Below are 25,425 nucleotides of genomic sequence, written 5' to 3' on the forward strand. Positions count from 1 at the left end.
TATATATATAAAAGCGTTGAATAAAATTTAGAAAACATTTTTAAAAATATTAGAAATATTTATGGTGTTGAAAAAATGTTTTCTTGCACGCTAGATGTGAAATTTTCCTAGAAACAGAGTCTATAAAAATCTGATCTCCGCGTCAAGACTACTTAATATAAACAAAGAGAGACGTCTTCTATAAGCTAGGGTTTCTTCAATGGAATCGGTTTCAGTTGTACTAGTGAAGAAGGCGGCAATGGAACATGAAGAACAGTGTTGGGAGTTTCAGATGCCGCTGCACTACCCGAGGTATTCGAAATCCGACTACGAACCCATTCCGGAGTGGAAGCTCGACTGCCTCCTCAACGAACATGGACTTCCGGTGGCCGGAAGTGTTGAGCAGAAGAGGGAGTTCACCATAGGAGCCTTTCTCTGGTCGCGTTAGAGACCCCGACACTTCTCATAATTGTATGGAGTTGGTGTTTTTTCTAATAAGATTTGTATAATAGAGAGAAAAAAAAAAAAGACAAGGAGATTTAATTGGTTGAAGAAGAATCTTCCAAACTCTTTTAAGCAAGGTGGGCCTGATCAACGGTCTGTTGCTGTCTCTCAATAATTGATCAAATTCTTAATTAGTTTCTTTCTTTCAAGTTTTCTAATGGATCTTTTAAATTTATTTGTTATTTATTGACTTTACACTCATTTTACTAGAGAGATCACAATAAGTAGGTTTTTGGCTAAGATTCAATTTCTAATCATATAGGCTTAGAATAAGAATAAATGGATCATTTTTTTTTTTTTAAATTTAGATATTGTCTTATTTAGTCTTTCAAGCTAAGGGTGTAAATAAGGTCGATCGCTAGATTGTTGAGTAAAAAATGAATTAAATCAATATAATTAATTTATATGTGTTAAAAGCCAAATTGACTATATTTAGAGTGAAAAGCTAAATTAAACCAAGTCTTTTAAAGTCTATTGGGTTCAATTTTTATTTTAACCCAATTTAATGAGAGCCAATCCCCTATTAGTCCTTTCTGCCGCAAAACGGGAGCTCGTGTGGAACTTTTTCCTTCTAGCATAACAACGGTGAAATGTAACAGAATATTATAGTTGCGTAACATAGGAGCCGAAGGTATGATACGGTAAACTTGGCCAAAATATGACGCTCGAAAGGCCTGGCACACACAATCCTATCCTATCCAAGTCTGAGTTGACCCCTTGCACTTCGGACAACCATCCATAGCATCATAAGGAGGACCTTCCGTTTGAGGTACAAAAATGGTAAGGTACATAGGAGGTTGGTCTTTCTCAATGTGGTGTATAGCATGAAAAACCTTTCAATACAAAATAGGGTCGTTTACTTCAAAGAAGAGAATCAATCCTTTCTTAGTTTAGTCAAATTGTAGATTTGTGGTTATTTTGAACCTAGTCAATTAATTTGAGTTTATATTAGATTTTAAGTTGAAATCCATTTAGATTTAATAATAAAAATATTTTGAATGTATTTACAATTAATTTGATAATAATATAAAAACAATGAATTGCTTTAATAGAATCTTATATTAAAAAAAAACTTACGATTTGATTCAGTTTCTATTAGTTAGAAGACAAGAAAACTAAAAATCTAATCGTCAATTTTCAGAATTCTCAAAAACTAAATCAATATGATTAATGATTGATTTGAATTAGTTTATTGGTTTTTTTATTCTACTTACATATTCCAAACCATACCAATTCTATATATAATTAAATAAAATAATTTAATTTAATTTATTTTTCAATTTAATATAAAATAAAAAGTATAGATTTTCGAGGAAAAAAATTATGAAACTTGTAATATTTATTAATTTTAATATAATTAAATATTTAAAAAAATTAAACTACAAGAAAATTATTTATTTCTAGGATGACTTTTTGTGTAATTAATGATAATTACATTCCATAAAATTTTGAACTCATTTATTTTAACAACGGTCATAAGAAATACTTCTTATTAAAGCCCTGTTTGGCTCTTTTAAGTTAAAGGTAATATTAATGATGGAAACATAATTATGATAATTTAAAGAAAATTACTTCAATAAAATTTTATTTTTGTGTTTGAGAAAAACTTAATGGCTATTTGGTTGTTGTTTTCAAGAACTGTTTTCTATTCTTGAAAACAAAAAACACTGAAAACGTGTTCGGGAAAGGGGGTGATTTTTGTTTTTGGTGTTTTCTGTGTTCTCAAGAGACTTCATTTCAGAGAACAAAAAAAAGTTGTTTTGGTTGTTTTTTCACTATTAAAGGAAGAGTTGTTCTCTGTGTTTTCTTCTCCTGTTTTTTGTGTTTCCTTACATGTGTTTCTCCTTTAGCAGCAAGAAATGAAGGTCATGGAGGATGAAGATGGCAACCATGTTGGCTGACTATGGTGGTCTTGGCATGAGTGAATGGTTGTGGGTGTGAAAGGCGTCGGTGAGTCCGATGGTGGTTCGGTACTACTCAACCAAGTCTTACCCGCCTTGACATTGATCGCACCAAATCAGATGCCAGGTACGACCAATCCGATTATGAGATTCTCAAATCCCAATTTCAAACCATCAATTTTGTTTGTCATGAAGATTAAAGAAGAAGAAGAAGAACTATTCTCATTTAACCCAACCGTTACGTCTCTATTAAGATGAGAGATCACGGGATGAGGGCTCCTTTACCTCACTACAATTGATGAACCGCGAGAGCTTCAATGTCAGTGGATGGTGACTCATCATGGCCGACGCCGGGATTGAACTTAAGATTCTTCTCCAGCTCCGACGACCCTTGACTGTGATTAAGATTTAGGGGAGTGCTTCGGGTTTGGGGATTTGTTGATGGTTGTTGGGATATGGAAGACGATATTTGGTAAAGTTGTAATTTTATGATTTATAATGCAATATCAAATTTAATATTTGGTAAAGTAATATTTAATAATTGATAGTTTATACATCACAAAAAAATTTGTAAATTTTATAATTTATATGCAACATCAAATTTAATATTTGGTAATTTATATGCAATATCATATCTAATAAATAATAACATGATTTGTATAAGATACATTTACATGTTGATCAACTTCTTATATGTATTTATATGGTAAATAAATTATATTTACATTTGAATCATTTTTAATTTATTATATCACGTATTTTTTATTTATTTTTTATCTTATAACATTTTAAATTGCATTAGGAAATCAATAATTATTTTTAAATGGTATAAAAATTATATTTATATTTGAATTATTTTTATTTTATTAATATTTTTTTACCTTATTTATCTATATCATATTCCATATTCATATTTATCTACTAAAAATTAACAAAAATTATAATTGGTATAAATAAATTTAAAAATAATTTTTAAAATTTTAATAAAATGTGAATTTAAAAATTATTTATATGTTTATGATATCAAGTTAATTGAAGAAAAAAAAAACATTTAAATATGTTTTTTATTTTACTTGTTTAAAATTTTTTTTTTATTAACTCAATCAAACATGTTTTTTTTTTTCTTTTTGAGAACAAAAACTGTTTTTCATAATCTAATTCCCAAACACAATTTTGTTTTTAAAAATATCAAAAGCTTTCTTAAAAACTGTTATTTAAAACAATTTTAAAAAACAGCAACCAAACGGCTGGAACTTTGTTTTTAAATATAGCTAAATTTTATGTTATTAGGCAATTATTGATCATCATTTTGCTGTCCTATGATTGGTCCACCTGGTTAATATTAATATTAAAATAAAAAAAAGGCTCGAATGAATTGTTTTAAAAAATATTTTTTTATTAGAAGAATTTTTCTTTAAAAAAGACAACGGTACCATTTCTGTACTATTAACAAACAGAGAAGAAGCCATGCTGGCAACAGCTGGATGGGACAGACTGTCTCTAACAAAACGCAGGTGGAATTAGTAAAAAACAACGGTCACCAGAGATAAACGGCTCCGATTTCGTCGTTTTGGACGCTATAAAAAGGCGACGTGCCTGCGCATCCAACACCATCGCTGCAACCTCATTCGCCTCTCTAGCTCTCTCTCCTCTTATTCTCTCGGTCGCGAAGAGCGATTTTGAACGAACGAACGAAGAGGAGAGAAGAAGACGAAAGAAGAAATGGCGGTGTCTAGGGCTTCATTGGTGGTGGTGGCGATCATCGCTCTGTTATACGCCGTCGTTTTGCCTTCTGCTCATGCTCAATCTTTGGCTCCTGCTCCTGCGCCCACCAGTGATGGTATATATTTGATCTCTTTCTCGTTTTGGTTTATATTCTGTTTGGTTGACGAGAAAACGCCGGAACGAAAAGATGAAAAATCTTCAAACTTTCTGCTCCCATTTGGTGGCAGAAATTGGTAAAGAAAATAATTTTCACATAAAACAATGGACATTTTCATTTTGAAATTGCTTTCGGTTTTGAGTATTTGAGTTTTGAAGATTAGTAAAGACGTATTTTAATATTTTTCCAAAAAGAAAAAAGAGCCAATTTTTGTGATGATTTCATCCTCGTTTTTCCATTCTCCAGAAATAACTAGAACAGACATTCAAGTTTTTTTAAATTTTCCAATATTTTCTCGTTACACAAACGGACGATTAGATTCATTTTGTTTCAAGATCTGGTAATTTTCCTAATTTCAAGTTTTTATTTATTTATTTTTTCTGAAATTACATTGGAATTGTGATTCTAGGAACGTTTCTTTGTGTGATTTTCATTTAAAAAATAAAAACTGCTAGAGCTGGTGATGATGGAGATGAATCAATATTTTATTTGTCTGTGCAGGGACGGCAATAGATCAAGGAATTGCATGTGTGTTGATGCTAGTCGCCTTGGTGCTCACATACCTCATCCACCCACTCGATGCTTGATCCTACAACATTCGGATTTTTGGATAAGATCTCGATGGGTTTTGTGAAGGGGTGAAATACATATCTTCAAATTTGGGATGCGGCAATGGTCCGTGTATGTTTCATTCATTTTCCGGAGTTCAATTTATTGGCTCATGGCTTCACAATTTTTTTCTATTCTTTGATTCTCTGTGGAAATGTATTTTCTGTTGTGAATTGGCAATGAAAACAGAGTGAACCTTTTCTCATTCTCTTCTCTAGCAGGATTCTGTATTTGTTCTTAGTTTTTTTTTTCTTTTGATGTTTTCCCTTTCATTTCTCAACAGAAACAGAAAAAACAAGAACATATGATCTGAAACAGGATTAAACAGGCTTTGAAAGCACTAAAAATCAAGATAACAGACAAACCATATCATGACTGAATTTAAAAGCTGTAAACAAGAGCCAATCATACTGAATTATTTAGGCTATTTGTGGGCATCATACTATTTGTAGGCATCAACATATCGAGCATTTCTTCTTCCCTTTACTCTCTTCTCATTCCAACTGATTAGAGCCTGCGCTTCATTTGGAACTTCACATGATTTCTGATACATAACATTAACGAAATAATTCATCAACCCTCATATTGTAGCAGATGCTTACAATTCAACTCTGAAGACTGAGTGATTTAAATGAACTCAACAACTGTTCTGGTTCATCATCCGCTGGCCATGTCATAGGAACTTCAAGATTCCTGTATCATCAAATGATTCTGTCATTGTTAGCCTCTCAAAGACCACAACAAATGGCTAAAGAGTCTGCAGCAAATTCATAGATAAAAATGCCTTACCCTTCTACACATTTGAATTTGCAGTGGTCCATATCAATCACTCGTTTGTTCCCAAACAAGTTCTCTAGACGCGCTGCTAGTTTTGGTGTTGTTTCCATTGGCAAAATGTCCCAAACCTTCAAAACCTGGATGTAGTTTGAATCTTCCTTGAGAATCTCTACACTCCAAACTAGATTGAGTATTTTAGTGACCTTGTACAGCTCCAACAGTTGCAAACAAGTCCCATTGATGGTGTTAGGGTTTGCCTCATTGTCGGGTCGACGCCAACCGCTTGAAAGCTTCTCCAATAGACAAAACACCTTGTTATGAATCTCGACACTCTTAATTCTTACCATAGATTTCCAAAAATCATCTGAGAAGTGAACCTATGACAAAAAGTAGGGTAATTATTGCAGGGATATTATTTTTTTGAAGATCAAGGAACAAAAAAATTCTAAAGGAAACAACAAAACAAAGATATCATATGTGTAATGAATCTTTTGGCTTACCTTCCATCTTGCCTTCCTGAAGAGTAATGAATCTTTCTTCTGTAAAAGATGAAGCTCGCCAAGTTCAACCAAGGATGTAGTGATAGCCCGAGCTAAGTTATTGTCCTCTTCAGCATTATGGAAACACCCCCGATCTTTGGCATCATTGACTAGTTTCCCCCAAACAGTACCACTGTGTTCTAGAGTTGGACCATTTCCAAATATCCAAAGGCAATACCTACACAACAACAATGATACATTTTTTACTTTCAGAGACCAGCAAAAGAGACTGATACTGCAAGAAAACAATAGGGAACTTTTTGCTTGCAATATTAGGGTAATACCTTGCTCGGGTTAGAGCCACATTTGTGCGTTGACGATTAGAAATGAATCCCACTGAACCTTTCAAATTACATCTGACAGTGGAGATAATAATGATATCCTCCTCACCCCCTTGAAACCCATCAACAGAACGAACACTCACAGAGAATTTGCCATCTGCACTTGATGTGTATTTCTTTCCCAGTCTATCTTGAATTGCATAAACTTGAGCCTTGTATGGTGATATGATACCAACACTTACCCTCTGTTTCCTGCCCTTGGTTGCTGTAATGAATAGAAATGAGAAATAAAAAAGCTTAAAAAAGGAAACCAAACACATGGATTGATACCCATGATGAACAATAGGTATAGAATGCTCCAGTAAGCTTTGTAGAGGCTTTGACCTGCTTAACCTGGATTAAGTTAATAATCACAGCATACCTTCAGCAAGGGTTGCAACCATCTCAGAGACCACAACTACCTCCACCATGTTTCTTGTGCTACACCTGTTATTAAATTCCTCTTTTCCATAGGCTACGTTTATAAAGGAGTAGCTACCATACATGTTTCCATGCAGGTAAGACCTTTCATATTTTCTCTCCTTGACATTGGGAGCATCCAAAATCAGATTGTCATAGAACTCTCTATTTGGAAACAAGCTTATGGATGGATGCATTCTGTACTGGAGATGGAGAAGGTGCTTTCTGTGTCCTAACAATACCAGCCTCTGGAACAAACTTCTTCCAAATTTGGCCTCCTCAGAAATCTAATCCAACATAGTAGATGTTTCACATACCAAAAAATGAAGAACATGTCATAATTTATAAACATGAAGGAACAGAAACAAGATAGATTCCAAACCTTGCTCTTAACCATTGCCGGTAGTTGCAACTCATCCCCTATGAGAATGGCATGGCGGATACCGGAAATTTGTAGAGGGATGGCTGACTCACATTCCTTTAGCTGAGCAGCTTCATCAATAACCAACAATTCAATGGGTTTCCCACCTACTGGAATTTTTGCTGAGCTTGATGCAGTGCAGAAAAGCAAGGTCGCATTCTGTAAACAAAAACTTTTGATCCGATAATGATCAGTAGTATTTGGAACTTCAATTGCTTGGCGAAGGCATCTGAGTATTTCAAGGAACTTTCTTCTGGTCTCATGGAATTTACAGAAGCGATCAACACTTTTTCCTGCATCTCCAATATTTTCGATGACTTCCTTCAACCCTTTACTTTCAACAGAAACATTTTGGAACAAAGTTATGAAAGATTCTAGCAATCTGTGAGCTCCAATCATATTTTTTGCTACTTCTAAAGGAATGAGAGAAGTTGGTAAGTGGGTACGCAATTTTGGAATGCAAAATTTCAGATTATTTACAATGTCATAAAATTTTTTCTTGAAGAACTCTTCCAATGTGAGAAGTTTATCACAACTTCCATCAGTTGCTCCTTCGCTATTCTTGTCTTGTTGTTTTTTCCCTTTCCCTTTCTTGCTATTTTTTAAAGTTCGTTCAATATCTTTCCTCATCCAACTTTTCTTGTTCTTTCTTCCGTCTTTGTTGAAGGATTGAGACTGGATGTCCTCCTCTTTCTCTTGATTGGTTTGAACTCCCTTTCCCTGGTTCATCCTCTCTCTCAAGTAGGTAGAATACATTTCCTTAGGGCCTTCAAGCAAACATATCATAGATTCTAAAGAACGCTTCCACCCAGAACGTGGGGAAAAACAGTTTGCTAGAATTTTAACACGGAAATCAAGAAAGACATCATGTAGGTCACGATGATCATCAATCTTCATTCGCTTACCATTCCCAAATAGAAGTATATCTCCCAGTCCATAAGTGCCATATTCATTTGAATCTCTAACCAAACCCACCAGCCTCTCTGTAACTGTTAACACTGCAATATTAGTAGGAGCACATGTTACTGTTCTGCATTTCATCCTATAGAGTGCAAATAGTAATGTAGCAACCGTCTTTGTTTTCCCAGTCCCAGGAGGCCCCCATATTTGTTTGATACTATTCTGATGATGACACTCCCTTGCAGCGATACAGCTTATCACTGCAGCCTTTTGAGAGTCATTTAGATCGAAAGAACTGACCATGGGCTCCGAGTTTGATACTGAATCAGAGCTGCAGAGGGCACATTCTTCCCCAGCCTGTAAGAGGTAAATGTATTAGCAATTAGTAATGATTTGAACATATATATGCATGCAGTTGTTACTTCATATTTGTTGCTAAAATTGGGAAAAGCATAACTGGAGTTGGTAACATTGAGGAACTTTTATTTCTGTTGCTTAGTAGTAAGATATGAATTGTAAAATCTTACCAAGGAATCAGGTTGCAGCACTTTCTGAATAATACTCTTGTTGCCCAGGTCTGGACCTATATTCAATGCTGCCCATATACGATTATTAGTAGTCATATTTATTAGGAAAACAGCAAAAAGAGTTTCTCTCTTCTTATTTGTCTCCATGTTTTGCTCAAACTCAATGGGCTTTGATGAGAGCACTATACAAGTGTCTTCCTCTGGTGGCGGTTCATCAAGGTCTCTTACTGGCGTTGCTACAACTGAAGCGACAATATAAGATCTCTTAGGCCTGTTTAAATCACTGATGCATTTTGGTCTTCCATCTATCAATGCAATCAGATCCCCAGTCTCAGGTTCATATGGTTCTCCATCATTTCCATTATTCCGTATTCCCTTCACTGTAATCTGGTACTTCAAGTTTGTGGGAGGTTTATAATCTTCAGTTGTTTTGACAGAGAGTATTTCACATAGGGGAGCCTGAGAAACCATTGTCATGCTTGACAATAAATCAGCATGCGTTTCCTCAATAAGCGGGTAAATGAATGATGTCAAGTAATGAGACACGGATGAGAATGTATCGGGGATCATTTTTACCTGTTACAGAAAATCCCCTAGTTAGTAGGTGGAGCTAGAGCATTGCTCTTATGCATGTGACAATGAGATTGTGACAAACTGAAAAATCTAGCTTTATATTTGCTTAAGTAAACTACATTTAGAGTTGAATCCTTAGTGATGAAATGAAAAAATCTAGCTCAAATTTGCATCAATTTGAGCTAGCCAGTACATTTATCTTTCCTCCTCAGGTCTATCAAGTCCTGATCATATCATAAATTCTTGGTCTCTACCTAATCTAAACCCTTCTAAATCCTCCATTTTTACTCTGTAATGAGCATACAGGAATCATCTCTTAAACCCTATCAAATATTGACCAGTACTGAAGAAATGAAGGCTTTTAGAGTAACTCTTTTTCATCTGATTAGGAGATATGATTATGTAGCAAACTTTTATCACATTAATTATATTTTGTCGTTTGATCAAATTGAACTTCATGCATTAGAATTAGGCTCTCTGAGTAATATAAAGAGAAGGGAAAGTATAGAAGTGCAAACCTTGTCTTTGTAAAGATTTTTGTTGAGTATATCTTTCAGAGACCAAGAAAACACCAAACCCATTAAATCTTTGGGTGCAGTTTCAGCCTTCTTGCATCGCTTCCTCTCCATCTTCTGATCATCAAAAACCGAAACCCCGTTTTGCTCTTGTTGCAATGACCTAGAAGGGAGATGAAGAAGGGGACTTCTTCTTCATCACTAAGAAAATGGGAATAAAAGTTAGCGTGACATTTCCTTCCAAGGTCACCTAGCATCTTTAGAGGACAGCAAAGGTAAAGAATATTTGGAAAGTAAGAAAAAGAAAAGAGGTTGTACGGAAGCTAGCTTAGATTGATTTGTTTAGAAGAAAATGGAAAAGAAGACATTGACGTCATGCCAATTAGTGAAGTATTTGAAAGCGACACTAAAGCAAATAAATGGTAATGTATTTAAAAGTTATACCATATATTTTTAGTGATGCTTAATTTGATATAAAATTGTGCGAGATATATAAAGTATCATGTTAAATGCATCATTTTTGAGTTATAGTGTCACGTTAAATGCATCACCTTTGAGTTATGGTATCACGTTAAATACATCACCTTTGAGTTATGGTGTCACATCATTGTAAATGATTATGAAAGATATGGTTGTTTTTTGTTGATTAGCTTGTAGATTTTTAAAATGCTTATTAATAAAAAAGATCAACTTGTGTAAATTTTGTCTATAAATATAATAATCATATTTCATTTAACTTATATTTTCATAATGTTTATGAATTAACATGTAATACATTACATCATTCATTAATATTTGTATATCAAATGTTCACAAAATGATAGTACATCAAACACATCAAACCCACCAAAACTAAAGAACGAAAGTTAATACACATTAAAAAACATGATTTAGAAATGTTAAGCATCCCAACATTCATGAATACTTGCATTTCATATGCATAAAACCGGCTAACCCTAAAATGACACAAGGTTGCATCCAAAAACCCGAAATTCTTAATTCCAAATATAGCAACGTTTATGTCCTATAATGTATGACATAAGAGTCACATCTAAAAACCCAAATCTTATTGTCTCTTTCTCATTTCTTTTTATTCTTCATACTATCCTCCCTAGAGTGTATACCAGCATTTCATAGTTTAATAGGTTTTAGAGTTCTTATTAAAAATAAAAATGTGATGTTATAAAAAATAAACAAATCTAAGTACTAATGTTTTCTTTTTTTCTTTTTCTTATTTTCCTATAAAAATAGCTTGTAAAAAATAAGTAATGTTATACAATAATAATGAAAAATTCAATCATATAACAACTAAGGGACTCACCATGAATGATCATGATACATCAACATGATTCATGATTAGTTATAACACAAAAGTAATTTATTCTCCTCTAATTTTATCAACTTCTACTTGAGAATATGTTTTTTTTTTTTTTTGTCATCAAACTAAATCAAATGAGAAGAACATTAATATCACAATAATTAGAAATATGAAACTATATATAATTTATTAAATGAGTAAAACTTTTAATGCAATAACTATAGAATCAACAATTATCTTTTTAATGAATCTCATCATAAAGTAGTCACATTTGAACTCAAATAAAAACAATTCAAGAAAATAAAAAATAAATCAAAACTACAAAATCAAAATATAAATCTAAAATTTTAGAAAATATTAATCTTAATCCACTTAAAATATGCAATTTTTAAATTTATTTTTTATAATTCATTATGCTTTTAAAAATCATTTTTAACATCTAATTCTTTATATATATATATATATTTTAATTTCTTGGAAGGATTTTTTTAATTTCAATATTTTTTTTAATGTTCTTTTTGTGAAATAACAATGCCTATTAAATTTCATCTCAATTAAATAAAATAAAATTTTAGGAAGAAAATATAAAAATGTTTTCAACTACTAATATGATAGGACATAATATTATGACAAGCATGAAAATTGTGTATATAAGACAAAAAAACCTAATTCATTATTAAAAAATGACAAACATGAAAATTGTATATATAAGACAAAAAACCTAATTCATTATTAAAAAATGTGAATAGAAAAATTAGTATAAGAAAGAATTAAAGGACCTTTTATAAAAATTATTGATTTTTCAATCATAACTCCAATTGATATTTCTTTTTTCTAAGTAAAATAATTAATAAAAATTTGGATATGAAAAATATGTTCAAATAAAAATAAAAATAAAAAAATCAAAGGAAAAAATATTCAATATTTTTACTTTTAATATTCTTTAGATCAATAAATTATCAAACATCTTTTCAAAAAAAAAAAGGACAGAAAAAAGAAGAAAATGAAGAGTTTTATGGAAGGAATTGGAAAAAAGAAATTTCATCATCAATCTGAAATTACTCTAAATTTTGATTATCGCATATATAAACAATAAGAAAAGAAGGTAAAAACAAAAAACAAAAAACATATTTTAAGAATAGAAAAAAAAATGAATAGAATAAGATGAGATATTAACCATAATATCATGTAAAAGAATAGGAAAAAAAAAATCAAAATATAAGATTTGATCATTTTTATAATTATAAAAATTTTAAATTAAAAAAAAAACAATTTATTTACATTAATAAATAAAAAATAAAATTAATTTATCATTACTAATTCCAACATTCCAAACTGACTCCAACATGATATGGAAACTATTTCATTTTTCCTTTTGTGGGAGATGACAATATTGAGAATAATTTTTAAAAAAATTATTTTTCAAATATCACCAATTAACATCCTCATCACAATCTACTATAATATTCCTAGAAAACAAACAAAAAATCCCATAGGAAATTTCCTGCAAGATCAAAAGAAAATTTCATGTTATAAAATGTTTATCTCTCATTCTGAGTATGAAAGATATTAAAAATTAATTCATTTTTCTTATTTTCATTCATTTTGGGGTTTATAGGTTTAACAATGAAACAAAAGATACGGTGAAATGTTAAATTTAGTTTTTACTTTCCTACAACTCAATAAAAAAACACTATTTACACAATCCACATTACAAATATACCAAATCAATGAATATAAATCAATTGTGTTGATAAAGATTTTGACATTAATAAAAAAAATGAAAATGATAGATCTAAGAGATTTTGGGTTACTTGAGAGTTCAAGAAGCAGAAAAAAGCAATTATGTGTCACTATAGGTGTGAGAAGAGGTAGAAGAAAATTTTGATTAGGCTTAGGGAATGAAATTTTTTTGGATTGTGAATATGTGGAAATAATGAGCTTTTTATATACTATCATTATTCTCCAAGTGCACTACTACAAAAAATGAAATCAATGGCGTTTTATTTCTTGGCGCTTTTAAAAAGCGTCATTGCTTATTAATAAAAATGACTTTTCTTGGCGCTTACATTCCCTTGACGCTTTGTAGGTAGAAACAATGGTGCTTTTAAACAATGGTGCTTTTAGAAGGGTCATTGTAAGATGAAATTTAAATGATGACACTCTTAGAAGCGTCATTGAACGAGTAGCTTAACCTTGGTGCTCTATAAGAGCGTCATCTTCTGTTTCAAGTACACATAATCCCGCAATCTCCACTTTAACCTCATAGTTCTTGCACTCAATGTGCAATACTCACACTCACCTCCAACAAATCAACAAGCATTTGTTCTAAAGCCAGATGATTTCTGTCAACACCCATGAGTTGCCAAAACACTCCCAACAGTATTGGGTTTCCAACATTCTCTTGTTGAGAGAGATTTCAAAAAATCGTGATGTTGAAACCCAACCCTAATGGACATTTGTTGTGCATAACCGTGGTATATCTTTTTATCTCCCTCGAAATTAGTTTTTTCACTATTTGCATGATGGCCTTTGATTCTCTTATACCATTTTAAGGATTCAACTTCTTTTATTTTAGGGTTTTAATTTCTTTCTTACACCATTCTTACAGATTTCAATTTCTCAGTTGGAATTACCTGTTGCAGAGTGTACTCACCATTCCACTGTGAAAGTGCATTCAAATTTTTGGCAGACCCATGCCTCTCCATGGCCTTGATTTCAGCTGTCATGTTCATCGAGACGTTTTTCTCCGCCGTTGCTGAGATCCAGGACACCTGGTGGTTCTGGCAAAGGTCCAAGACTTACAATGGCTGTTATGCTTCCCTCTCGAGCCTTCTTCTGGTCATACGCCTACTACCTCTCTCATTTCTTCCACATGTTCCGCACATACTTCATCATATTAGGACATCATAAGTTGGGTTTATCAACATTTTCAAGAACTTAATGCTGTTATGCATGTTATTTATGTGGCTTGAATTCTCACAGTCATTCCAATTAGCAGAAATAATGTTGGCCACCCTAGTGTACTCTATTGTATACAACTACAAGTTTTGGACAACAATCGGGCTGCCTAGTACATGCTTCCCGTTTGTGTTGAGCTGCCAGATAGTTTTATTGGGCTCTAATGTCCTTTGCCATGTGGGGGCCCTTTTACTTCACTTGAGGAAAGGTGGCTGTAACGGAATTGGGGCCTGGATCTTCAATAAAACTTTCTTAAAGGAATTGTTGGATATTTGGTAGAAGCAAATTTAACAAGTCACCTTTGTTCTTTAAGTCCAATGAGAATGTGATGGACTCTGTTTCTACTAATATTGCAGTTGAAAAGGCTGCTCAAATTTCAATATAGAACATTGATGGTGATAGAAGAGCATATTTCCTTTGAAATGCTCTCTAGTTGCTTAGAAAATCAGTTCATGTTGTTGCTCTAATTCAAGCTGTTTGGCAATAGAGGAAGGGGAAACTAGGCTCTAGATCTTTCGTCCAAACAGGCTGGATGAGAGAAAGGCTAATTCTTTATGTTGTTGAGTAGTGCCCTAGTTTTATTTTATTAATAATGATGGAAAAACTTATATGGTAAGAACAATTTTTCGAAACAGGAAAACAAGTTGCTTAAATTCTTGGGCTTTATGTGGAATCCTCTATCATGAGTGATGGAAGTTGCTGTTATCATGGCCATTGCTATGGCAAATGAAGGGGTAGTCATCTTCCTTTTTCATTTTTCCCTTGCTTTCAAACTTCTTTTTTTCTTCTAATTTTTGGTGTGTGTGTGTGTGTTTTTATTGTATTTCATCTAGATTTTGAGAATTTTAGTTGTAAAGCTAATTTTTTTTGCTTATTTTATGATTTCAATTCCATAGTGCATCCACTAGCAGATACTGCCATTTTTTTAAAACTTTATTTTTGTTCCACCATCCATGTAGAAATGCTAAAACACCCATTACGAAACTCTAACTTAGCTAGAAAATTGACAATTATATATCTGTTATAGATACTATATCAAATTGAATTTTAGCTTTAGAGTGGTTGATAAATTGACAAATTTATCTCCAAATGTATGAAAAATTTCACCTAAAAAATCAACTCATACTCGTTCACTATTATTGCTTTTCATATTAGCTCTATAGATTCTTTCTCCTCTTTCTAGTGATTTCACAATTATCGTTTTTGGACCTTTTTGCTATATTATCCTAAAAGGTTTAGTTGTTAGCATGGAACTTCCTTGAATTTTCATGCCTAAGGTTGTGACTTTTATGATTATCTTATTAGTTTTGTGATTTTTCCAATAAAAACACTTCATCATCAACATGCAAACCACTAACTTGCTCACCCATGAAAATCTAATCATCATTTGTCATGTCTCAAGTATTAATAAAACCAAGCTTGTTGATATAGTATAGGGACCAAAAAACTAAAATCTAATCCTCATTTGCCATCTAAAATGCCTTTTTTTTTTGATAGTTTCTTAAATAGAAGACAAAGGATCCCAATTATAGAAAAATCAACTAGTTTCAATAATTAATAATTAAATTGATTCCCCTCAAACTTTTAAAATTTATAGAAGAAAAATATTAGAAGCTCTATAATAAATTAATAATGAATCAAGTAATTATTTTTATTTATTTTCTTTAGGCATTTGAATGTATTGTCATTAAAATTTCATATTTTTATTAGTTTTTAATGATAATGAGATAAAGCAAAAATAATGTAAATTTAAGTGTAATCATTTTTTTAAATTTCTTTAATATTCATCATTTTATTAAATAGAAGGCAAAGGTTCCCAATTATAGAAAAATCAACTTTGTTTGGACAATAGAATATTCAAACTTGATTTAGGCCTTAGGGCATGATATTGCATAAAGTTGAAACGTTGACATAATTGACAAACTTAAATTCATGGTAAAATTTTTACAGCCCAAAATATTTTAAAATATTAAAATTTTAATTTAATAATTTGAACAGTAATGACTTTCCATTCATTCAAATTTATTGGATTACTATAAGTATATAATAGGAGAAATAATAAAGCAATTGTTTGACTTTGAGTAGATGAAGTATTTTTAGGGGTGCTTATTTGTATTACTTAAATGATGTTATCAAATAGTAGGTACAGTTTTAGTTTCACATTATAATACATGTTTAAACTATTTCTTTTAATTAACTCATGTTTTTTCAAGACCTATACCTATTTTTTGTTATAATTAATTAGTTTGAATTTTGTATTAAGTAACATAAATCCTTGCCTTGTAAGAAATATTCAAATTCTAGAAGAATTATTGACTCTTGATTAAATAATTGAGTTAATTACAATTAGTTAGTTTACTAAGGTGGTGTTTGTTTTTTTGGCTTTTTACTGAAAACCATTTAGTTTTAGAATTTAGGTTGTTTGTTTTTTTATTTTTTCATGACTTATTATAAACTTTTTACTAAATAGAAAAAGCCAAAATATGTGGCTTTTTCTAAATAGAAAAAATAACACAATGGTTTTTTTTTACTTTTTAATACTTAATAGAAATAAAATATTACAAAAACAAACAACCTAATATTTAATACTATTAAGTATTAAGGTTCTATTTAGAATTAAGTAAAAAAACAAACACCAGCTAAGTGAGCGAAATTCCTATATGTAAGTATATTTATCACCTACAGGGTAGTGACATAAAGAAAATAATATGGTAGTTGCATTTGGAAGTACACCCACCATAATCATGTTTATAGTTTCATGACAAGTATATTTATCAACCTGTGTCTCACCTACAATTACAAAACACAGATAAATTCAACATGCATTGATGAAAAAATAGCTGACATCAACAAAAGAAGTATTGCAATAGGAACAAATTGTCCTTAGTAAAAAGCCATCCAACTTTTATTATATGCTAAAAGTATTACAAATGCCTTATTTATGAGCTATTAATAAATTCTAGGTCTTGTGAGTCATTTTCACAAAACTAATTTTAAAATTTTAATTTGACTGGTTTTACTTGTAAATATACATGTCATGTAGAGAATAATACACATAGTGAATATAGCAGATTTATAACAACTGAAATTCTTAAATTCTACTATTTTACAGAGTACATTGCATTCTTGAATTCTACTCTTAAAAATTCTTAAATTGCAAGGATTTATTAGTGCATCACCTATAATTTATTATTAGGCTATAAAATATGATTAAATATCATAATACTTTTCTGCCCATAAATAATGGTGATTCCATTTGTTGACTAATGTGATTATTAAATTCCTTTAAGTTCTAAAAATAGAAAAATATTATCATTCTATGGTATATTTGTGCTCTTTTGGTTAGATTAACAATGATTTTAACTTTTCATTAAAAAAAAAAATAAATAACATAAGTTGTTTAAAAAGTTGGATAGTTTTGATGGAAATTTGCAATCTTTTAATTTTTGAATCCCTAATACAAGACGTAATGTAGGGGCTGAATGTGTGTATAGTGCATGTTTGTTGCATTTGGGACTATTAGATCAATAATGTTCTTAGCAATAATAGCTTCAGCATTATGATACTTAAAAACATTCCATCTTTATAAAAATATTTATTTCTAATAAAAAAAAAACAAGGGATCCAAGTTTTAATGTTTTTTAATAATATAATTTATGATTGTTCTAGTGCATTGACATATAGTAATTAGACAAATTAAAGATTATAATTTCAATTATGCTTATTAGTTGTTGCATGTATAAATTAAAGATTTTTTTTTTTTCAATTTGTCCTTTGCTTATATATCTTTTTCTGAAATTGTATTTGATTTTAGTTTTTTGTGCATGTAGGTCATCTTTTCAGGAAATTAACCTTATAGTTGGATAAGCTAGCATGAAGCAGTATGTTGAAGACCAAGGCATAATTGGGTTGCATGCAAAGAAAAAATGGACCAAGTTAAGGGACTAAACATTAAAGTTGTGATCTTTTTTTTTTTTTTTTGTTATTTTAATATCTTTTAGTTTTTTTGTGTTTCTTATACAAGTTCTCTATCTGTGATTAAATATTGCAATTTGGAAATGTATTACCAAGTGAAAAATTAGGTGCAACAATTGGTACATAATTTTTTATTTTTTATTTTTATGTGTATGTATTATTTCAATAGCAGGTGAAAAAATTATTAAATTAAAACTAAAATTAAACAATTATCTTCCTTGATGCTTTTACTAAGTGTCAAGGAATGAGAGCAATTCTCTTCAATAGCGCTTTTTAGAAGTGTCATTATAAATCGATATTTGAAACTATTAAACAATGACACTTATAGAAAATGTCAAGGTTTCTTCTACTCAACAATGACGCTTATAAAAGTGTCAATGTAATATGATATAATTAACAATGACACTTTTTAAGCATCAAGGTTCATTTCAATGGCGCTTTCTAGAAGCGTCATTGTAGGCAAATACTTATTATGACAAGCTAGTAGATGACGCTTTGGGGAAATGCCATTGAATGTATTTCTTGACACTTAAAAAGCGTCATGGTTAACCTTTTTTCTTATAGTGGTGGGCCCATTAAGTTATAATATTTTTTTTAAAAAAAATTATTTTATATGGTGTCACTTTTTGAAAACCGACACTATAAACCTAAAATTAATATCATTGATCCTAATTGAAAAATTTTTATATGATGTGTCACCTTTGTGGATTTTAAGTCATATGGTGTCATTATTTTAAAAGTGACACCATAAATTATTTTGTAATAGTGGTTGAGATCTTCTAACTTCCAACTTGCATGCAGATAGTGTCTTTGTAAAGACTCGAAGGATGGAAGAAAGGAACCTGGTACATGAAGGAGAAAGGAAAGGTAGGAGGAAGAATTGAGACAAAGAAGAGTTAATTTTAAGGCATAGAGAGAAGTGAAGAGAGAAAAGAAAATTGGCGGTGGAAGAATTGAAGCTATTTTGTTGTCATGAAATTAAGGAAGTTAAAAATGTGAAAGAGTGGGCATAGGAAAGACCAATGGCCAAGTAATGGTATATTTTAAACCAGCTTTGAGTGGGAGATTCAAGTACACTTTCATCAAGACTCTTTGGTCCAAGACTCCTTATATTTTTATTATTTGTTTTCCCTGATGATGGATTTTATTTTATTTTTTAAAATACTTTACCATTCTTATTTGAGACAATTTAGGGTTTATACGAAAACATTGTTTGTTGGGGTGCAATAACAACGGTCTTAAGCCTAGGGATGACTCGTCCAAATGATGACTCTTAAAACAAGCCTACTAGATATGATGTCGAATGTTATAAAAAATTTGATCTACCCTCATTGAACACCAACTGATTTTCAAATGAGATAGTCAAAACCCAATCGAACATGTTCGAAAATGGTTCCAAAAAACAATGAAAACAATTTTAAAAACAAGCTTATGATGGTTTTTAGAATAAAAATCTGTTTATAAACTCATAATGGTCTCAACTGGTTATTTTTATTTTTATATATACCATAAGTATTAAATATAAAATTTATCTATAATTTTTTATTTTATTTTTATTATTATTCATGTTTATACAATTATTTTTTAAAACATTCCCTCGAAAATAAGTGTGAACCTCGCATTTTCGCACTATGCGTTCCCACTCGATGACATGACTTGCTTTTTTATTTATTTGGTGAAAATATGATTTTTAGAAAAGACTTGGAGTCGCCACTTATTTTTGTTTTATTTTTAATGGAAAACAAAATAATAAAGAAAACCATAAGTGTGACTCCTTATTTGAAAAAGATGGTCTATGGAAAACCAAAGTCGGGTCCGGAGGTCAAGTTACCTATTGGGAAGGTATGGTGGTGAGTGAGTCGTAGCACCCCTCTAAGCCCTATATAAGGTCTCTACGCCATGTTTGGCTCTTTTAAGTTAAAGGTAATATTAATGATGGAAACATAATTATGATAATTTTAAAAAATGAATTAAATAAAATTTTATTTTTATGTTTGGGAAAAACGTAAGTTTCAAACCTTGTTTTTAAATATAGCTAAATTTTATTTTATTAGGCAATTATTGATCATCATTTTGTTGTCCTATGATTGGTCCACCTGGTTAATATTAATATTAAAATAAAAAAGGCTCGACAAGATGAATTGTTTTAAAAAATCTTTTTTTATTAGAAGAATTTTTTTTTTTTAATTTCTGTATTGACAAAAGGGGAATTTATGTAACCATACACCAAGGGGCAAAATTTTGTCTTTTGGAAACTTAACTTTTTACTTTTCAAATTCAATGGATTTTGTGAAAAATAAACCATCTTTCATACACTGTAATAGTGATATTGAGGGCCCTTCCAAAAATACCCTCCTATAGTTTGACATCTCTCCTAGTTGGATAAGTTGCTTGTTGTCCACTTAAGTCAATGACATGGCTCAGTTACATGTCATCAGCCAGCTAGACATTCCACATGGATTGATGTTTTAAACAATATTTACCCCTAAATATCTTCTTCTTTCTTCAACCAAACCCTAACACCAAAAACCCATGTTCTTTCTTATTCGTTCACAGGCACAATGGGCTGTTTTCAGAGGGAGTCTGACCACAGACGGACCCTACTCACGTTGAGAGAGGAGAGATAGAGAGAGAGAGAGCGAAAGAGCGAGAGAGAGAAGAAGAAGAAGGTTTGAATTTTGATTGCCAGGGTTAGTTTCAAATGCTTTTGAATTTGTCTTCTAGCGTTAAAGCTCGAATGCCTTCTGGGTTTTGCCAACCAATGTCTTCTCATAAGAGATTTTCCTGTTTTCTTGTTTTTAAATGTTTTTGACCGTTTAATGTCTCTTTCCCATTTTTTGGACGGACCAACATAGTTTCTGGGCTCTCTTCATTTTCTCTAGAAATATATCTGGGTTTCTCTTGTTCTCTAGCAATATTTGTGGGTTTCTCTCGTTCTCTAAAAAAAAATATTCTTGGGTTTATAGTGTTCAGAAAGGGATACTGTTTTGCGGAACAAGCTATTGTGTTTGCTTTGTGGGGAAAAAGGGACAAGCTTCTTGTGTTTCTGAGGCTTAAAGGTTGGTCATTGAAGCTGTTCTTGCTTTGCTTTCTTTGATCCCTACTTCAGCTTAAAAAAAAAAAGTTCTTTTTTTTTTTTTCCTCTTTTCTCCCTTTTCTTTGGACTATCAGGGTTTTGCTTATTTTCATTTCACTATCATCTGGATGCTTAACAGAGAGAAATCTATCTCATTGGGAGGTTTTTTATTGCTTTGTTTTTGTGGTTACTTTACAGCAGAGTGGCATCATTTGGTGGTTATGAAAAGTTGGGTGCTTTGAATGTGATAGAAGGGCCAAATAATTTGAGGTATTTTGACTAATTTTTCATATTTATTGCACTCAAATTTCTTATTATTTTTTGTGGGGGTGGTCCATTGACTCCATTTTGATGAATTTTAATACACTCCATAGGAATCCAACTGTAGATAGAGACTCTTATCTTCTCTTCAAAGAAAAGTCTCTCTCTATCTCTCTCCATGAAATACCAGCTTTATTTATGGACTTAAAAAAATGAGAATACAGCTGAGAATCAATCTCACCCTTGTCTCTCCTACAAATCTCAGCCTTTGGATTAGATCAGGTCCAAGTTAACAACCCCTGTAGAGTGAATTTGCTTACCTTATTCCACTATCATTAATTATGATCACATTCTTGAAAAGTAAAGTTGCAGTCTTGAAATGGCTTCACCAAAATGCCCTCCATGGTCCCCCATAATACCTTTCATTTGATGGTTGTTCATGGTTTCATTTCATATGTAAAAAGGGTGTTTTGGTATTTTTAGAAGTATTTGGGCGATGGTTCCTTAATTGGACGGCCTGGTATTACCTGTAAAATAAATTCTCTCACTTTCATAAGCAATTATTGAGGTTTAAATACCTCTGTGCTTTTGAAAATTTTTTAAATTTGTTTTTAAACTTCATATGCATGGAATGATCATAGCTTTGTACAGGACTTGTGGGGCATATTTAGGTACTTCAATATTGTTGGTCCCTTCTTGTTTTCAGCAAATGGGCTTTCTTTGATCTTACAAGATTCTAGAACTCTAGATTTTGGGCCATATGTCTTTTATTATTGTTCTTTTCTTATCCTTTTTGGGTTTTTCTAATAAATTTCTATTTATTATATAATATTAATAATTGTTTAATATAATAATGAATAAAATTTGTTATTAGAGTTTTTCAATAATAAATTTGTTATAATATTAAAATAATTATATATTACGAAGTTTATTCTTTATTATTTAATAAACAATCTTATTACTTTTTGAATTGGTAATTATGATTAAATATGATTTGTTTGACAATATTTCCTAAACTTTTAGAAAACTAAAATAAGAATTCTATAAGGTGTTTGTTTCTAGAGGAAAAAAATCTTAAATAATAAAATAATAAAATAAAAAAAAATCTAAAATAATAAGGAAACATTTATATGGAGGAGTGTAGTTATCAATAATCTTAAATTATTATTATCATTATTATTATTATTATTATTATTACTTTATTATTTTATTATTTTATTATTTGAGAAATTTTTTTCTCTAGAAACATTATAAAGTAAGAATTTGAAAAAAAAAAAAAACAGAATTTATTATAGTATTAATAAGTTAAAAATAGATTCATATTCTTGATAATAAATAAACCAATAATAAATTTCTATTTATTATATAATATTAATAATTGTTTAATATAATAATGAATAAAATTTGTTATTAGAGTTTTTCAATAATAAATTTGTTATAATATTAAAATAATTATATATTACGAAGTTTATTCTTTATTATTTAATAAACAATCTTATTACTTTTTGAATTGGTAATTATGATTAAATATGATTTGTTTGACAATATTTCCTAAACTTTTAGAAAACTAAAATAAGAATCCTATAAGTTGTTTGTTTCTAGAGGAAAAAAAAATCTAAAATAATAAAATAATAAAAAAAATCTAAAATAATAAGGAAACATTTATATGGAGAAGTGTAGTTGTCAATAATCTTAAAATATTATTATTATTACTTTATTATTTTATTATTTGGGAATTTGGGAATTTTTTTTCTCTAGAAACATTATAAAGTAAGAATTTGAAAAAAAAAAAACAGAATTTATTATAGTATTAATAAGTTAAAAATAGATTCATATTCTTGATAATAAATAAACCAATAATAAATTTCTATTTATTATATAATATTAATAATTGTTTAATATAATAATGAATAAAATTTGTTATTAGAGTTTTTCAATAATAAATTTGTTATAATATTAAAATAATTATATATTACGAAGTTTATTCTTTATTATTTAATAAACAATCTTATTACTTTTTGAATTGGTAATTATGATTAAATATGATTTGTTTGACAATATTTCCTAAACTTTTAGAAAACTAAAATAAGAATCCTATAAGGTGTTTGTTTCTAGAGGAAAAAAAATCTAAAATAATAAAATAATAAAAATAAAAAAAATCTAAAATAATAAGGAAACATTTATATGGAAGAGTGTAGTTGTCAATTGATTTGAATAACATAAAAAATAAAATGACATTTTTTGGAATAATTGGATAACTCAGTGCATGTATTTCAAATTATTTTTAAATAGATGAAGATAATACTAATTTAAAATATTTGGGATTCTTTTTACCATATATTTTCTTATTAGTGAATCAAATCCCACTTTTCCCTAAACTATATTGATTTGGTTAGATGAGTATGTAACTTTGAGTCATACCATTTGTTTAATTGGCTGACCCACTAAAATGCACATTGTCTGTTTTTTTTTTTTTTTTTTTTTTTTTTTTGCAGTAGGTATCATAGTGGGTGACCCTATATATAACAATTTCACCCTTATTGATAACCATATTATTGAAAGGCTAGAGGAAATCGATCTCAATGATTTTCATTTACATGATGTAACAAAATGTTTCCCATTTCTTTGTTAATATATGTTATATTTGTGTAATAATTATGATGAATGTATATAGGAACACTATATTCACATTCACATGTCTTTAACATTTGATTAATTTATTAATGAATTATGGTTGTTTAATGCAGTGATAATATGAACACACGGTGTCGTTGTTCTGGCCGTAGATTCCTCTCTGGAATCCATTTGCTCTCAGAAGTGAATAAGGATGTAATAAGAGAACTTGGTTTTGGTGGGCTATTGCAATTAGATTGTAAGAAGGTTAATTTAGATTTATGTTTTTGGTTGATAAAAAACACAAACATTGCTTATTCCCAACTCGAGTTATTTGGGGGTAAGAAGGTTTCTTTGACATGTCATGATGTTGGGATGACGATGGGCATTCCACATAGTGGAAGAAAGTTAATTGTTGGGAAGGCAAGTGTTAAAGCTAGTCAAATGCCGAGTTTGCAAGATATAGAGTCAATGATGGTTGGCATCAATGATATGGAGGAATTTAAGCGGGTCTTTTTGATTTTCGCTTGTGCAACCTTATTGGCACCCACATCTTGTTTGGAAGGTAGTCACTTGTTATGGTATACACCCTGAGAGCAGTTACTTGGGAACATAAATTGGGGAGAATATGTCTTAGAATTTTTTATTCAAGCTATACATGAACATAGGAGGAAGGAAAGTGTTTGGATTAAAGGGTGTTTGATGTTTCTACAGGTAACTTTTTGTCTTATTTATAAGTATATGTCCATGTATTAGATATTCAATAATGGTTATACACTATGTTGGCCATGATGTTACCACTAATTATGTCTTATATAATGCAACAGATATTCTACTTTTCAATATCTAATTTTCCAGCCATGTATGTGGAACTTACCACTCCTCGCATTGCTGCATGGAACGATTTTTTGGTCAAGCAATGCATCAAGTTGGAGTTAGAAATGCTTGGAGGATTTGGCAAAGTTGAGGTATAATTAGCTTTTAGTTATATTAAGATAGTTGATTACCATTGTAATTAGATTATTGGGATGACATTTTACATGTTTTGCAATGATAGTTGGTTAGCACATCGGCGGAGCAAGATGAAACAGAAAAAAATAAGGCTCCTGCAATTGATGACCCAGTTGACCCAGATGAGAATGAAGACTTTGATGTAATCCTTCATACCTAATGAATGAATAGTAACTTATATTAAGGCTTAGTTTAAATATATGTCATTTAATGTTCTTTCATTATGTTTGACTTAGGTTATTTGTGCTCGCATGGAGGCAACACAACGTCAAATCACCGATGCACAAAGTCATCTTAATAGTCTTATTGCATCATACAACCGTGACGTGAAAGTGTTGAGGAC

At 30.5% G+C, this 25,425-nt stretch overlaps 1 protein-coding gene and 2 long non-coding RNA genes across 4 annotated transcripts; 2 read left to right on the plus strand and 1 right to left on the minus strand.

The window, feature by feature from the left end:
* The first annotated feature begins 4,003 nt into the window (after positions 1–4,003).
* Positions 4,004–5,083, plus strand: LOC117934262. The gene is made up of 2 exons (XR_004654455.1): positions 4,004–4,224; positions 4,768–5,083. It is a non-coding gene; the product is annotated as an uncharacterized LOC117934262 (long non-coding RNA).
* A 145-nt stretch (positions 5,084–5,228) lies between these two features.
* LOC117934261 lies at positions 5,229–10,054 on the minus strand. Of its 2 annotated transcripts, XM_034855934.1 has the most exons (9): positions 9,871–10,054; positions 8,780–9,355; positions 7,314–8,609; positions 6,894–7,218; positions 6,476–6,737; positions 6,153–6,369; positions 5,665–6,029; positions 5,478–5,568; positions 5,229–5,389 (listed from the first exon to the last, which is right to left on the minus strand). In XM_034855934.1, exons 1-8 carry the CDS (start codon positions 9,979–9,981, stop codon positions 5,481–5,483), a joined length of 3,240 nt encoding a protein of 1,079 aa, XP_034711825.1. In that variant the 5' UTR covers positions 9,982–10,054; the 3' UTR covers positions 5,229–5,389; positions 5,478–5,480. The 2 variants fall into 2 exon arrangements, with proteins under 2 accessions (XP_034711825.1, XP_034711824.1); XM_034855933.1 differs by having other exon boundaries at positions 5,229–5,568.
* A 10,717-nt stretch (positions 10,055–20,771) lies between these two features.
* On the plus strand, positions 20,772–21,406 carry LOC117932917. Its single transcript, XR_004654258.1, has 3 exons — positions 20,772–20,811; positions 21,088–21,180; positions 21,396–21,406. It is a non-coding gene; the product is annotated as an uncharacterized LOC117932917 (long non-coding RNA).
* The last annotated feature ends 4,019 nt before the right edge of the window (positions 21,407–25,425 follow it).

This window comes from Vitis riparia, chromosome 16 (assembly GCF_004353265.1).
Source record: "Vitis riparia cultivar Riparia Gloire de Montpellier isolate 1030 chromosome 16, EGFV_Vit.rip_1.0, whole genome shotgun sequence".
Taxonomy (NCBI): domain Eukaryota; kingdom Viridiplantae; phylum Streptophyta; class Magnoliopsida; order Vitales; family Vitaceae; genus Vitis; species Vitis riparia.

Bases quoted from the DNA above. Each gene is read 5' to 3' on its own strand.
- LOC117934261 (XM_034855934.1), bottom strand. From the start codon at position 9,981: ATGGAGAGGAAGCGATGCAAGAAGGCTGAAACTGCACCCAAAGATTTA. The intron at 6,738-6,893 runs GTATGCTGTGAT...TATTCATTACAG, and splicing joins GGTTGCAACCCTTGCTGAAG to CAACCAAGGGCAGGAAACAG. The intron at 5,569-5,664 runs GTAAGGCATTTT...TTGATGATACAG, and splicing joins AAATTCAAATGTGTAGAAGG to GAATCTTGAAGTTCCTATGA.